Source organism: Vigna unguiculata, chromosome 4 (genome assembly GCF_004118075.2).
Source record: "Vigna unguiculata cultivar IT97K-499-35 chromosome 4, ASM411807v1, whole genome shotgun sequence".
Classification (NCBI taxonomy): domain Eukaryota; kingdom Viridiplantae; phylum Streptophyta; class Magnoliopsida; order Fabales; family Fabaceae; genus Vigna; species Vigna unguiculata.
The window spans coordinates 1,935,142-1,952,548 of record NC_040282.1 but is presented as its reverse complement, the minus strand read 5'-3'; the positions used below and the strand labels follow the sequence as shown (position 1 = coordinate 1,952,548).

The 17,407-nt window shown below is 33.4% G+C and overlaps 1 protein-coding gene across 4 annotated transcripts; it reads left to right on the top strand.

The window, feature by feature from the left end:
* The first annotated feature begins 2,581 nt into the window (after positions 1 to 2,581).
* Positions 2,582 to 17,039, top strand: LOC114181919 (LEAF RUST 10 DISEASE-RESISTANCE LOCUS RECEPTOR-LIKE PROTEIN KINASE-like 1.2). 4 transcript variants are annotated; one of them, XM_028068594.1, is made up of 3 exons: positions 2,582 to 3,367; positions 15,485 to 15,790; positions 15,882 to 17,039. In XM_028068594.1, the coding sequence occupies exons 1-3, from the start codon at positions 2,626 to 2,628 to the stop codon at positions 16,805 to 16,807; spliced, it is 1,974 nt and encodes a 657-aa protein (XP_027924395.1). In that variant the 5' UTR covers positions 2,582 to 2,625; the 3' UTR covers positions 16,808 to 17,039. The 4 variants fall into 4 exon arrangements, with proteins under 4 accessions (XP_027924395.1, XP_027924396.1, XP_027924393.1 ...); XM_028068595.1 differs by lacking the exon at positions 2,582 to 3,367 and adding an exon at positions 6,267 to 6,943; XM_028068592.1 differs by lacking the exon at positions 2,582 to 3,367 and adding an exon at positions 10,048 to 11,027.
* Positions 17,040 to 17,407: the final 368 nt, after the last annotated feature.

Here is a 17,407-nt window from a genome sequence, read left to right as displayed (position 1 = left end):
CTAAAAAAATGTCGATGAAGAAAGATGAAGAAATTTTCCTAATTACAAAATTTCTCCTAATTTGAAGAATTAACGTTAATTAGCCATATATATAGTACATGTAACACACCCTAGTACAAACCGTATCACCTGTACAATCCTCTGTTAATGATTTAAACGGCGTTACAGAAAAAATCCAAATAAAACATAAATTGCGAAAATGAGTATCATTTTAAACATTCGATCAAAATGAGGACCATTTTAAACATTCTGTCAAAATGAGAACCATCCCTAACAAACATTACGAAAATGAAGACCAAAAAGTATTTAAGTCTTTTTTTATAGTTGTAAAAACTAAAAAAAAAACTGAGTGTGTAAAAAGAATAAAATAAGTTAGTTAAACCTAAAGAAAACTTATCAATGATATTTTTTTTTTCTGGAAGAACAAGCTTATCGACAAGTTAGAAGATATTAAAAATAGAATTGATATCAAAGAGAAAAAAATAGAATTGATATCAAAGAGAAATAACAAACAATCACGTCATCATGTTGATAATAAAATCAAATGGTAAATATTTAGACAAAAATAAAAAATATTTAAGATATTCAATAAAATAAAATTTAGAAAAAATCTCAAATAAAATATCTAAGTTTATGAAATATTTAAATCATAAATATTATATACAAATATAGGTGTTAATCTACAAACAACAATAAAACAATATCTGAAATTCAAATATTTTATACTACTATACCTTTTTAATTCAGTATTCAGTAAATAGAAAATTCATAAAAGAAACTAAAAAACCAGATTTTAACCCAAAGTTACACATATTTACGTGATAATTTATATATGAATAATAAAAGTAATTAAGATATTCACCATATACAATTTTAAAAGAATAAGTTATATATTGACGGACCAATAATGTTATGCTTGTAAAACTTGAATTTGATTAATTCAAATAATTAACTTATTTTCAGTTTTGAATTTTTTAACTTAACTAATAAAATATCGATGAAATTTTTATGAAGTTAAATTCAAACAACTCAATTAATTCAGTTTATTTATATTTCTAATCCTTGGGTCAAGTCTATCTCAAAGCTCAAGAATAAAAAATAAAGCAGAGTAAGCCCACCAGAAATAAAACAAGTAGTGAGCTGTAAGACACAATAAAGCTATTAATATTATTATATTATTATTTTGTATTAATAATTTAATAAATGTACTGAAAGACGGTTTATGTTACTCGCCCACAGAATGATTAATTAATTAAATACCATTGACTGCAAATGGCAAAGTTTTGATAGTTTCTCTAAATATTTTATAAAATCCAAAATTTTGTTTTTTAAAATTTCAAAAGTTAGGGATAACTGAAATTTAAATTATTAAAATTGTATAAAAAAAAATCAAGAATCGAATTCATATAGAATTAAATGTTAAGATGCTAATTTTTTTGGAAAAAAAGTGGCAAAAAATTGTATTTAAGCCTATTTTACTATAATAATTATGAATATATTTGCTATTATTACTGTCCCTCTTTCTTGTGACAGAAACGTGACATCCCCATGAAATGAATACATATAATTCCACTTGGCTAAAAAGCCATGAACAGATGCAATGTAGAACCTTTATAATATTAAAGGAACGTGCCAGCCACGCGTTTCTCAATTTAATATTCATCAACATGCTTTTAATATTCATTTCTCAAACATTTTTCTGACCCCCAAAGGACTTCAAAGTTCAAAAATAATCCATTGAACTTCGTGGAACCAGTCATCATTCACCAAATTTGTAGTACAATTTCAGCTATATTTCATCTTAAGTTGAAACTTGGGCGTCAAGTCCAAGACTCTTATGAACTGTAATGCATCAAACCACCCTCTTATGAAGGGAAATTCTATTACAAATAGCTCACTCGTGAAAGTTCCGTATCGACTAATAATAAGAAAATTTTATAATGAAAAATGATTTTTAAATTATTAAATTTTGACAATTTTCTCTTACCATCTTAAATAGTAAAGTGATTCACTAAATTTCCATTTTTTCATTCTCAATATTTTAAAACCACTTAGAAGATGACAACTCATGTTGTAAGAAAAAATTGTTAAAATTTAATAGTTAAAATATTATTGTTCTTTTATAATATATAAGTGTGGTGCAAACCTCACCTTACACGTAAGTTTTGTAGGGTTGAGTTAGGCTTAAAACTCACTTCTAACTTGATATCAAAACCAAGTTAAAATTTATCATCGCGTACTTTCTTAGACATTTTGTCTACCTGTTATCGGGTCACTAACAGACCCACTACTAATTTAGTCTCGCGTACAAGATGAATACACTTCTAACACTGACATAAAAAATAATCACTAAAAAGAACAAGTAGATATTTGGAAGATGCATAAAGCTATTCATACAAGGTAGAAAAAGTTTTATGATGTACGTCATCTTGCTCCTGTAGATTCTTTTCCCACTGACACATGAGCACACCAATCGTTTTCCATTTCTAAATGAAGAATTTGACTGTTAAGAAAATTTACTTTGACTGGTTCATCACATGAAGAAAATCTACGGCTATATATTCAACTATCGTCATCTCATTCATAACCAATTCCTTAGCTTTACGTTTCTCAGTCCTATAAGCCATGCCAAAACCCTATTACTCCCTCTTTGCAGTGTTCATCCTTATAGTGTCATGTCATGCTCAAACTAATAGTAACACATCAACAGTGTGTGCTCCTTCTAACTGTGGTAACATCAACATTAGTTACCCTTTTTGGAAGAAGTCCAACACCAACGTTCGAGAGTTTTGTGGCTACCCTGAGTTTGGTATTGAGTGCTCGGAGGACCATGCCATCATTAGTTTTCCAAGTGACACATACCAAGTCGCAGATATAAACTATGATGAGTTTTCAATTACACTTCTTGACATAGATGTGTTGGACCAACCATGTCCTAGGGCACGACACAATGTTTCCCTACAAAACCTTCCTTTGTCTTTCAGTTCATTAGATTTGAATCTGAGTTTCTACTTCAACTGCAGTTCTTACCCTTCATCTGTTGAGCACATAGGGTGCATGCAGCAACATGATAGGAATAAGTCTTATGTGTTTCTGGCTGGTGATGAAGTTAAGAGTGGATACGGTTGGGTGAGGCAGTGTGAGGAGCATGTTGTGGTGACAGTGAAGCAAGAAGAGATTGATGTTACTAATTTGATCACTGGTTTTGGTGATGCCATGAAGAAAGGGTTTGTGCTTGATTGGGTGAGTGCTAAGGATTGTGCAGCGTGTGAGGAGTCTAAAGGCTATTGCAGATTTGATCATAACACCAAGCAATCAAGTTGCTTATGCAGAGATGGTAGAACTGTTGCCAAAAGTTGCAAAAAAGGTACACTTTGAAACAAATTGCAGATTCTTTTATTCATCAAATTCACATGATTACATCTTCACAAATCTGCTTGCTTAATAGATGATACACTCACTTTATTTTGTTTATTTTAAGATTTAAAACATTATTATACTTACAACTTGTTGGTTATATTGCGTGGATGTTTATCTGATATATTTTTGGTTTTGTTAGTTTAGTGTATAACTTAGAATACGTATCCAGGTTTGTTTTTACTACTTCATCTGTTTAAAATATTTCATGATTTTATTTCTTCTTTCTGTTAGTTGGCCCATCTTTTTGTAATTTTAGTCGACCACAGATTGAGTATAAAATTTGTCAATTCAAAATGATATTATAATAGGACAAAGTCCGTGTTCGTCGGAAATTTCACATTTGGTAGAGATAAAATAAATTCATAATATATAATTAGGTGCAATTTTTACTTTATAAGTTGATTTTGTGGAATTGAATTGCTTAAAGATCACTTCTTAACATACGGATTTTATGGAGTTGAGTTAATCAAAATTTAGTAGTCAAAAACAAATAAAAGAGTCTTTTTTCCCTTCAAAACTCTCACTCTCCCCACACTTCCCTTTGCCATCACTACTTCAAGAGTGTTTCTCAGCAACTCTCTCATTCATGTCAACTCTCACGATTCCCAGTTTAATTTCAAATACGATTTCCTAACAATATATCTCTTTCTCTGTTACTTCTTTCTCTTTCTTTTTCTTTACTTTATTTAATTTGTTAACAAATATGATTCACTTTTATAACAACAAAGTAATGCCAAGATTCATATCACAATTTCTGAAGCCAGAAATGGAAGAGACATATTGTTTATATGACTTTGATACATTTATCTGCAACTACTTGATGATATTTTCTTTAAATTATGTGACAATTTTGTTATCATATATATATAAAAAGTTTGAGATATTTGATGAAATATCTGTGAAAAGCATAGGAACCAACACACTGAGAAAAATTACTGTTTTAGTTATTTAATAGCTGGCAAAAAACTTCTCCTAAATTAACGTCTGTTGTAAAATTAACCTCTATAATAAGTCCAAAGTAATCAACATAAACAAAGTTCTATACAAAAATAACCGTTTATTTTAAATTAGTATACTTTTTTATATTGTTATTCAATTCGAGATGATGTTATAATAAGATTGTAGATTTTTATAATAATTATTTTAATGAGACCATTACACCAAAAAATGTTTACATGTTTTCTTAAACTGTAATATTAATTATTCCAACAGAGAATTGATATTTGGGATATATTCTAAACTTTGAATTTGAGTTTGAAAACTGTGACTCCAAACTGACTAAACATTTGCCCCATCGACATTATTAAAATTAGTTATGATTTTTAGAAGATAATACATAATTAATTACATTATTTAAAAATTATCAGCCAAGAAAATTTTTTAATTTGATTTATTAATTGAGTGATAAATTATTTTTAAATTGACTTGTTTATCATCAATAGTAACTCTGTATTCCAATTTACTAATCTTATAGCTAGTAAGAAAATGGACTTGATTTGGGTATATGGGTTGGGAACGAACAAGGAACTGTATTTGGGCTTGGGCTCAATTGTTTCCAGGACTATTGGGCTACCCATCTACTATGGCTAACCAGTTAAGAAACCACAAGCCATGAATATTCCACAGTTACAACTTGCAATGTAAAAAAAAAAATACTATATAAAATAAGTTTTTATTTTTTGTGGTTTGACTAGTCAGAGGACAACCATATCTGTTAAATGAGAACTACAGAATAATTATTTAGTCATAAACACTGCTATATTTTAATCCTCTTTACCTAACTCTGGATTAGTATTTCTTAATTCCTTTCCATAAAAAAAAAAATCTGTTCTTTCAGAACATACTATGAACATGTATTAAATAAACTCTTAGCATCAAAAGGGAAAAAGTAGAAGGAGAGACTCATTCGGTTATAACTTTATCCCAAATGCAGTGGTAGTAAATGGTTTTCTTTTAATAAAGGGGAAAGATTAAAAATATTAAAAAGGGTTAGGTAGAGTGTTTTAGTCTTAACTTCAATTAATATAATATTTTTGACAACATTTTTCCAGCAAAGCACATATTATTATTTGTTCTTGGTCAGTTCAACCTTGTATAGAGCAATTTTTCTTCCCACCTTCACTGTATATAGCTTGTAGCACAATTTCTATTTTAAGATTTTCTAACCTTTGATAATGATTTTAATAATACAGATTATCAAAGACAAAACTGTATTTCTAGATAGAAAATTACACTAAAACCATTTTACAGACATGTATCCAAGTCTTGTTTTATTCTATATCTTGTACTTTTCTCCTGGTTTATCATTCCCCTGGGTGAAGTTAGTCTTATGCATTGAATAAAGTTCATAAAAATAAAATCTAAACATGACATCACTGACGTGACAAAGACACCGCAGACAGTGAATAAATCTTACTGGTTAACATGTTTACACAATCAAAATTTGAGGCTCGGAGTGTTTCCTGTTAATGTTTTACCAACAACTTGTCAACACCATTTTTATGAAAGACACCATGCTAGTTATACGTCATTTAGTTTGACTAAGATATATAGGTTGTTGTTGTGTACTTAATCATTTGCCTCACCAACAAACAAGGCCTCTGACATTGTTCTTCTGCAAATTAAAGCCTTTCTCAGATTTCTGTGATGCCTTATCCTCTTGTTCCACCTCTTTCTTCCCTCATAAACACCCTTTTCTTCTTCTCACTCTTATTCCCAACTTATGCATCTAGTGATGCTGAAGAGTACACAGCATGTGAACCTTTTATCTGTGGGAAAATCAACAATATTAGCTACCCATTTTGGGGTAAGGAGCAGCCAGGGTACTGTGGGCATCCAAAGTTCAAGCTTGATTGCCAACAAGGCAACGTGACAATTGACATCATGTCACAGACATTCCAAGTCATTGACATGAATCAAACATCTAAGGTTTTGAAGATTGCAAGGTTGGATTTATTGGCTGACCCTTGTACTAATGATTATGTGAATGTGAAGTTGGATCCTGATTTCTTTAAGTACACTTCTAATGATGATGAGTACACTTTGTTATATAATTGCGGTTCTCTTGGTTCTCTTGGATATACGTCTAGTGTGAATATTGGAGGAGCAATAGCATTTAATTGCCCCGTAGATGGTGGTCTTCCTGCATTTTTTGTGCCGAGTACTGAAGTGGTTAATTTCAATAGTTTGGGTTTGGGGTGCAAGAATAGCATCAATATTTCTGTTCTAAGAGAGGCTGTGAAGGTTGATTCGGTTGTGGGAAATGTTTTAGCAAGTGGATTTGAGGTTGGATGGAGTGGTGTGAATGAAAATCAATGTGATGGTTGCACAAGATCTGGTGGGAGATGTGGATACAATGCATCTATGAGTGGATTTAAGTGTCTCTGTCCTAATCACCAATCTGATGCTGAGTTTTGTAAACAAATCCCAGCAAGGTCTCCAGAATCAACACCTAGAGTAACACCAGCAAAGTCACAGTTACCCCCTTATTCTCCAGAGTCTCCAGAGTCTCCACATGCTCCGAGTATGTTTTCTTCCTTCTCTTGTTTAGATTAAGTATTCCTACTATAATCTTGTTCTTTTGGATGGTGGCATGGCATTCAACCTTTTCTGAGGATCCAAATATCCTACATGCTTGTTAAGAAACAAGTTGAGAACTGAAAATTCGCGTTTAGGATGTTGAAGACCGCAGAGTTATAAATACCATAGCTTCTAAATAAGCGTAATAAAATCATATCTGGAACGTGGAATCAAACAAGATATTCATCCACTCTGGTTTAGGCAGGTGGAGTTTCACACTCTAGACATGGAATGGATCTGTTAATTTGGTTTGCGTGTTAGGAAGAGTTGTTTGGTCTGAATAGTTCCCTTTGATTTTTTTTTCCCTTCATTCTGTTCAAAATTTTTATAATATAGATGGAACTATTGAAGACTGCGTTATGAGATAACGTGTCAAATTTTATAATGTCATGTTTCGGTTCCCTAAGGGCGTGTTTGGCTTATGTTGACTTTTATATAGCAAAGTGATAATAACGAGTATAAGTTTTTACAACATGGAATTTTCATGGAAAGATGACAGCAACAGTCACCTAACAAGCTGTACTACCTTTTTTATTATAAATTTCCAATCGAACCACTTCTTCTTCACTGGTGATTGCCTTGATTCCAAATAAGTGACTCCATTGCTTTTGTCCCATATAAATTTGGATGATCCATTTGGGGGGCATCACCAACACAGAAGTGGGGCATTGTAGATCAGCACTGAAGTTAATAATTTGTTAAGATACAAAAGTTAAAGTATGGAAGATATTGAAATAAGCTTAGAGCTTATACGGAGGAAATTATAAATAACACCTTTCTTTTTAACTTTCATTTTGTATGTTTGGCAAGTTATATCTCAATGATCCTATCCTCTGTTTGAGGTGGAACTTAGGATTTTCAACCCTCATAAGGGTGACTTTTCAAGATTCATATGTTTTTTTGTACGTGGTTTGAGTTTTAGTCATCTTTTGGTTTCTCACGCAATATTCATAGGTATTTTCCTTAGAAAGTACTTTTTGCCAGAACTGAAGAATAATATACAATGTTTTTTCTCGTCTGCATCATCTAATGCAGCTCTTTAACTGACAAGAATAACATGTAACTCTTCCCTTTATGATGAATACTAATGTATTTCTACACCTACATATATATCACCTTCCATAAATCCTTAGTCAAAACACTTGTTTGATTTAGATCCTCTCCCTAAACATGCCCTGCAGGAATAAATATTCATTTAGACACTTCAACCATTTAGGTTTTGGAATATATTTGAGTATTCCTAGAGCCATAAACTTATTATGATTTAGCTCGCAACATTCCTATACCCCTCTTTCCTCTGTTCTCATTCTCAATTTCCTTGAATTGCTAGAGTCTTGATTATGAATATAAGGTCCACTCTAGGTCAATGGTCATAGCCCTTTATTGAATATAAAGGTTTAGACTTTAGAGATGGGTCGAGAAAGAACTTAAAAGAGCTTTGCTTTTGTTTAAAAGAATAAAGATGATGTTTCCATTATAAAGAACAACCCCATCCTTTCACACGTTGGATACGTTTCTATTTATACAAACAAGCAAAGTTAGAATGGTTGGTCATTGTAGTAGTCACCAATCACAAGTTTAAAACGTTAGGTATTTGGAAAAAAGATGACATGAGTAAATAGAGTAGGCCATATTTAGCGAATTTGTGCAGCAAAAAAAAATAAATTTCTGCAACATATTTTTGAAGAATAGTATACAATGTGTTGTGTCCATCACTACCAACTCATGCAGCTACTTCACTAACAACCACACATATTTCTGCAACATGTAACTCTTCCCTACACCTATATCTATCCCACCTTGCTTACATCCATAGTGACTCTCTTCTTGTTAACTTTGCCACAATGCCCCTTTCTATACTCCATGTGTAACCTCTCATACAACCATGGAATCAAAGACATCACAGTTATCTTATCAATTATGGGGATGAAGCTAACCTCGTAATTGTGACAGTGATTATGAGGCCTTCAAGGACAGGTGCCTTGATAATCATCCTATTCAAGTTAGCTCTCAAAATTTCGCTATGCTTGATATTAATCCAATGCTCCATTGCATGAAAAATGCTGCGGACTAATATCATGAACCATGATGATTTATCTACCCTGCACATCACCATATTCTACGTCTGTGACCCTGGGATTTTCATAGGCCAAAACAATTTCATTTTAAGTGTAAGTTTGATACTGATAAGCAAGCTTTGATGGTGCCTGTAATAGTTTCTGTTAAAAGCAGAACATGAAAGAGGGAGAAGAGATGAGTAAAACAGATTTCTTAATATACTAAAGACTCAAGTAGCAAACAGAAAACTAGCGCTAAGTAGACATTTTGAGCCCACAATTAGAATTAGATCTTTGTGAACACAAACAAACTTACAAGCAAACTAAAAAAAGATGCAGAAACATTGAATAACAACTGAAAAGTCTTAGTTGCAAACACCTACATGGGGGTGGACTTGAGGAACTATGAAGAGTGACTTGAAAATTAAGGGTTTTGAGCCTTGAGGTTGACTATGAAAAGTGAAGCAGCATGATAGTCTCAATTTGAGGAAATGCTCTGTTCTCATCCCCATTTTCCTATAATAGGCGTACAAATGTTCCTTTTCTTCATTGCGTGCATAATGGTTGGGATTTGAGAGATTGGTTGAGAAATGACTTCTTAACGTAAAAAGTTTCCATCATCAAAAAGAACCATGCCCTTTCACATGCACCAGACTGCTTCAAAATGAAATCAGCATCTGATGCATTTAATGAGATGTTAGAAATTTGGGAAAATAAGACAGGCCTAGAAGAAGATAATGATAACTAAATACTTACTACAGATGAATTTGTGAAGAATAACCTAATTTCCAAACTTAGGTTAGAACTAAAGTATAAAAGACAAAAGTTACGCGTGGCTGATGTGTAATTCATACTGTTTGGAACAGAAAATATTAACTTGATACTATACAAATTTATAGAGAAATGTGATAAAAAAAAATTGACTGCAAAATATTCCAATAAGCATTGACCTATAAGGGAAAAAAACAAAAACAAAAGTAACGAACAGGGTTTGTTCCCTAATTCTTTCAATTAGGGAGATAGGGAGACTGGGTCGTCTTTGGGGGGGAAGTGAGAGGAAAGAAGGAGGTAGTTTCGTGGGAGGAGTGTGTGTGTGTGTGCATAATTGGTAGGGTACGGTGGTGAGAAGAAAAGTGGTTCTATAGGTTTGATTTATGAGAGGGTTGGGAGGGAAGTGAGAAGAAGTGTGTGTGAGAATGGACGATAAGCATAGTCACGTTCTTGCCTTCGCACTCACCGTCTCTTGCTTCTTCTCCATCGCTTTGCCACACTCCCATTCTCAACCATCGCCTTGTGCTGAGCAGTCATACCGGTGCAACATAAGCGTGTCCGCCATCTTCGATCCTCCCTGGAAACAGATTCCAGCCTCTCAATGTAACGGCGCCGACACATCATCCCTGCTCAGCTGCCATGCTCCTTATGATAATGTTCCTATTGAATCTCAAAATTTCACAGTGAAGGATATCAACAACACCGCTCACACCATGAAAGTCATGCTAACACCCCCTGTAACCGATGTCTGTTCTCCTCACTTTTTGAACTTCGATTACCAGACCTTCAACAACACTCTGCTCCAGTATAACGCGTCCGTGCATAAAATAATCATATTTGAAAATTGTCTTGGAATCCCAAATTTCCCTTCAAAACGCAACTTTACGTGCGTGGATGATGTGTATTATTTTGAGGAGGGATACACGAAAACGGAGATGCTCCACAGATACCCACAGCTTAAGGATTGCACGGGACATCGGGAGGTGGCTGCTGCCGCTCCTCTGGATGGTTATGATGATAGTGATGACGGAGCTAGAGTTCTGGAACAAGCTCTCAGTCATGCTTTTGAGGTCTACTATGGTGTTCCTGATGGTTGCTGCAGAGAAAGTGACGAAAGTTGTTGGAGAGATGATTATTATGGTGAACATGTAGTTTCATGCAACTACTATTGCCCAAATCAAAACTGTTCTCCCAAAGGAGGTAAGTCTTCTATCCTCTTTTTTCCGCTTTCCCTCTGTTTTATCCAACAATTAGGACCAAATTAGCACAACAAATTGAGTGCAGTCTGGGAACATATGCAACTGGACCAACCCCATCCTCTCATCTTCCATCTCCACCACCCACTTACCAATCATCACTTCCTTTTTCTTTTTTCTTGACAAATTATCAAATTTCTTTTACAATGACTTATATCCTTCCTCCACGCTTTCTTTCCCTACTAAAGCTGGGGCTTTGGCATTGTTGGTATATCAATTGTTCTAACTCGGCTTCATACACCCAAGAACAAAAACAGAGTGGAATAACATCAATTTCAATTGGATTCTTTTTATCAGTATTCTGGGACACTTATGAAAAGAATTTAATAGATTTCTTTTTAATTAAACATTATAAGAGTATTTTACATGCATAAGTATAAATTTTGACTAACAAGATTTAGTCTAGCAGTGTTTGTTTAGAAGAAAAAAAATAGGTGATGCATCATAGCAATATCCAGTTGGTGTATGTAGTATGTTTCTAATTCCACTCGAGTTATGTTTTGGATTGTAAAGACCTTGATGATTTTTTTTTTCAATAAAATAAGTACTTTAATAAACAAATAAACAGTACTGGTAAATAAACAAATAAACAAAAGACGTGTTGCTTCATAGATATGCATTACTAATAAACAGTACTGGTAAAGATTGAAGTTAGCCATCATATTATAATGAAAATAATTATCAATGATTCCAATTTACTGAATAATATCTGGGGATTTCGATGAGAATAACGTTGTTGACCTGATGACCATGACAAAAACAAGAGTTGCTGACTTCACATTTTTCCAAGTCATGTGTGGTTCCTTCTTCACAGCTTCATTTCCATCCTCTAGCTTTGACTCCGTCAATAACCAAATTAAAATCATCTCTCTATTTTCTCTCCAGCTATTTATTACTTTCTTTTTCCATTCTCATTTTTTCTTCCTTTTCCCATACGCGTCAATTCAATCACCCCCTCTAAACATGTATCAACTTTGACTTTTAGTACCGTTTCCTGAATTTTTCATTTTTAATCATTGAATAATATTATGAAGTAGTTTCTCTATGAATTACAGTCCCTGTTTGGCTCTATTTGTATGCCTAAATTTGTTTTTAACTGTAATTCTTTTTACCACGTTAATGATTTTTTAATAGTTCACTTATAGTTTTTATTTCACAATTCTGATTGTTCATGTGTCTAAAAATTGTTTGCCCAATAATTTCAGACATATTATACTGCCATGCATATAGTGCATATATTATTGTAAGATATATAATTATTAACAAAGGACATGGAAAAGAGAATAACTCAAGACAAAATTTCCTGTGTATCCTTTTAAGAGGGGCAAAATTTGATCTATTATGAAATTATTACGGATATATATTTCACATTCTAAGCATAAATGATATATATATCTGTGTTGTTTTTTGGCTGTAAAACACTTGGCAGTCACATTAGCTATATTTTGTGGTCTTACTTTTAGTTCTCGTTTTTTTTTTTGGTGGTCTAAAATTATTGGGACCCATCCTTAACATTATACACGACAAGAAAGTATGATCCATCCTTTTTCTACTTTTCCTTCTTTTACTTTGATTTTACGAATGCATGTGCATGTAACACCAATCATTAAGAAGAGGAAAACTTTTTCATTAATAATATAGTTTCTAATTTAGCAGCTCATATCGGATAAGTGATGATTTGAAAACTAAGTGAATAATAATATTTTGAAATTTTTTATTACATATATAACTATTTGATACATTTATTATAATAATAATTTGATAATATAAAATTTAAAAATTATTTATTAACTTAGATATCAATATTATTATAATTAGTTATGAAGTAATTGTATATTCGTCAACAAAAACCTTTATTGAACAGAGTTGTTGTGTGCAAATGAAGATCATTTCCTTCTTTTGTGGTCCAACACGTCTTTCACTGTCATGGACATCATTTTCTGCTTTCTTCTTTTGAGATTTTTAAAGTATCAAAATTGCGAAGTAGACTTTGATTTCTCCACTTATTCTTATTTTTCCTAAAATATGGTTGTACAGATAAAATCATCCACTATTTCGGTTTCCCCCTAGTGCAATATTTGCATACATGACTATATCTCGAAATTGTTATCTATTCAAATGGAGCTGTATACATACGGTTGCATTCAGATATCTATGTAGATATAACAACTACATTACTGTTCATTCCATAGTTGCTTTTCTAATTTGTTCTAATCATAGGACACAGATGTTGATTTATACTATAAAGTTTGAAACCCTCTAACTTAGAATTGGTTGATTAATTATATGGAATTCATGAATGATTAATATATGTATAGCTTGTTGATTTATTTTTCTATTTGCAATGTCATAGTGATGTCACCATTACTGGGGATGATGTGGTTTTCATCCTCAGTGGTATTCCATTTGTGTTGATGCTTATTATATAACTACAGAAAAATGAAGCCTGCAATCTTCCATGGGAAAGTACTTCACCTACTTTCCTTTGTGGATGTTCAACTTTTGACTAGTAATAATGTGGTATGGACAAGCCCACCATGAAACTACAAAAACACCCTCAACAAGTTCTCAAAACTGCTATTCACTTGTTTAGGAAAGCAAAGATAAGGTGTTCACCTACTTCCTTGTGTTTATAAACGAGCCAATAACTGGTTATCTATTGCTTGAACTTTTGTTTTGTTTTCATCTATATTTTCAAGCTTCAATCATAACCCATTATAAAATAGTAGCATGTTTTCGTGTAAGAATTTCCACAGTACACACCTACCAACGACTTTGAAGTTTCTTCTAAATGCCTGCCTTAGATTCCACACTATTACTCTTCTCTTCTCTCCTCTTCATTCTTTTCAAATCCCCATAACCAAATGATCCTTCCAATCTCCATCCATTACATTAAGCCTCAACTATGTATTATTACCACAATCTTCTTCTTTGCTACCACTGTTCTATCTTCTAATCCAAAATTTAAGGCCTGCACACCAAAAAGTTGTGGAAATGGCCCATCCATTAGGTATCCCTTCTGGATTTCTTATGAACAGGAATCATTTTGTGGCTATCCCCACTTTGAGATCACTTGCATGGACAAAAATCCAATTCTCAGAACTCCTAGTTATGATTTTCTAGTCAAAGATATCTCTTATTCTAACTCCTCTTTTACTGTGGGCAACATGGCTGCCTATGAGGACAATTGTCCTGTTCCCTTATATAATTACAGCTTTCATCAAACTCCCTTTACCTACAGTTCAGAAAATTGGAATCTCTCTTTCTTCTACAACTGTACCACAGAACCCATAGATTACCCCACTTACAAAGTAGATTGTGCTAGAAATGCTTCACATTATTCTTTTGCGGTTTTTCATGAGGAGGCACTAGAGCACAAAAACTATTCCTTGAATAGGTGTCAGTTTATGGTTAATGCGCCATTTAGCATGAATGCTTCCGTTAATTTCACTGGCTTATTGAGAATGAATTACATTGAGATTTTGAAGATGGGGTTTCTTTTGAATTGGACTGCACCTGATTGCAAGTACTGTGAGAAAAGTGGTGGGCGTTGTGGATTTGATGGCAATCAGTTTCTCTGTTTCTGCAAGGATAAGTCCTACGTAAAAAGTTGTGGTAGTGGTAATAATATATTTCGAAATATTCTGATCATTTTTTTTGTTGTTTATTCAGATATGTGTGACGCTTCTACTCCTTTCACGTTTTATTTCCCCATTTCCCTCTTTTGGGTATAGATGCAATTTCAATTCTACAATGCCATTTCAGAATATGCTAGCCAAATAAGTATGCCAGAACTTTGGCTACAGTATCTTCATAGATCAGATGATGATGGTTTCACAATTTATATATGTATTTGGTTTACATAAATGTGTCTAGCCACACTAATAGCCACGAGAACTATTTGTATGTTGTAGATTCAGTAACCAAATCAGCTGTGCAATTCTTTTGATATAATTATTAACTGTCTAATGAAAAGACTCAGCTACGTATAGTCATGTCATTATCTCAATGTGATGATATCTTTATCATGTCAAGCATTATATGCAGAAAATGTACTGAAATTGAGTATTCTTTATACTCGGATTTTAAGAAAACGGACCAGGTTCTATACTCAGTTAGAAACAAGTAGTCATCATAAATTTGAACCGTTAAACAAGTACTGTATGGCTAACTTCTAAGTTGTCTGATACTAATGCAGCATACACTTTATGGTAATTCCCATTTTGCCTCTCATAAGGATGTTATGCAATTTTATCATACCATAACCCTTAGCGCGTACTTTCTTCTTGAGGCATTTGGTGAAATTATATGTATGTGTTTGTGTGTTTATGTTTACTATATTATCGTCCTTGAATTGCCACAATGCTAACCCATCTTTGCTTTCCCTTGTATCTCTTGCAGACAAATTGAATTGGCATCGGAAAATCATTATAGGTGTTTGTTCTGGTGTGGTGGGACTTATATTGGGCATTTGCGTCTATATTTGTCTTCGTAGAAGGAAGAATAGTTATGTAATGTCATATATACAATCTCGGAGCCTCTCTTCTGATCCATCTTCAAAAGACACTGAGAAGGGAAGTCAAAGCTTCACCCAAAGCATTATACCTGGAGTTCATCTCTTCTCCTATGAAGAACTAGAAGAGGCCACAAATTACTTTGACCCATCTAAAGAACTAGGAGAAGGAGGCTTTGGGACAGTGTATTTTGGTAAGAACATGCAGATTATACTATATCTGTCGTTTTTGCTCCTTGAATGAACATTAACAAAGGTTGCTTCTTTCTTATGTTTCTTGTCTAGGCAAACTGCGAGATGGCCGTTCTGTTGCAGTGAAGAGGTTGTATGAGAACAACTACAGGAGAGTTGCACAGTTCATGAACGAAATCAAAATCCTAACTCGCATAGATCATCCAAATCTCGTGAAGTTATACGGATGCACCTCTCGCCACAGTCGTGAACTTCTCCTTGTATATGAGTACATTCCCAATGGAACTGTTGCAGACCATCTTCATGGTCAACGATCTAAACCCGGAACACTCCCTTGGCATATCAGAATGAATATTGCTGTGGAAACTGCAAGTGCACTGAAATTTCTTCATCTCAGAGACATCATCCACAGAGATGTTAAAACCAACAACATTCTTCTTGACAGCAACTTCCGTGTCAAAGTGGCAGATTTTGGACTCTCGCGTCTTTTCCCACACCATGTCACACATGTTTCAACAGCTCCACAAGGAACTCCAGGTTATGTGGATCCAGAGTACCACGAGTGTTACCAGCTTACTAACAAAAGTGATGTCTACAGTTTTGGAGTGGTGCTGGTTGAACTGATATCATCCCTTCCTGCTGTTGATATCACAAGGCATAGACATGAGATCAATTTGGCCAACATGGCCATTAACAAGATTCACAATCAGACACTGCAAGAGCTTGTGGATCCAAACATTGGTTTTGAATCAGATTTCAAGGCAAGGAAAATGATCAGTGCTGTGGCTGAGTTAGCATTTCAGTGCTTGCAGAGTTCCAAAGAGATGAGGCCTTCCATGGAAGAAGTGGCGGAGACTCTGAAGGATATACAGAGTGATGGGAAGAGCAAAAGCCAGCCTGAGGTAATGGATATCTCAAGCACTTCTGATGTTGTTGTGTTGCTGAAGGATGACCCTCCTCCACCATCACCTGATTCTAATGCTATGAGCAAGACAACAACACCGAATACTAGTGGATAAGAGGACCTTTTTTTCTCACTTTGATCTGATTAACGTTGTCCAAGTTTATGTCAGCAGAGTTATTAACATCACACTGGCAGCATCCACCCTGTTACAGTCTTCATTTTGTCATCTTCTAATGAGGATAAGTTTTAAGATTGAGATGTAAATATAGATTGCAAAGCTGCTTTGGGTATGAAATTTCATCTTTTTAAATAAATATAGCTATATATAATTAAATTGTTTTGGTTTAGTTAAAAATGTATTCCCTACACCTATAGCACCATTTTTCATTCGAGTCTATGAAAACTATAAATGTCCCTCCTACATGGAGAAACATGTCAAAATTAGACCTATTGGAATTAATATATGAGTATTTTTTATTTTAAATAATGAATATTTTAAACTACGATCTTTAATAATTTTAAACATATATTATACGATTTTTACGTGAATTAGTGTCTAAAATGATATATAACATTATTTCTCAAAATTTGATAACTAATATTTGAGACTAATTTAGATTTTAATAGTAGTCAATCATAAATTTCTATTAGTAATAGAATTTTTTTTATATAAATAACTTTAGTTTATAAAATAATAATGTCTAATTTAATATAA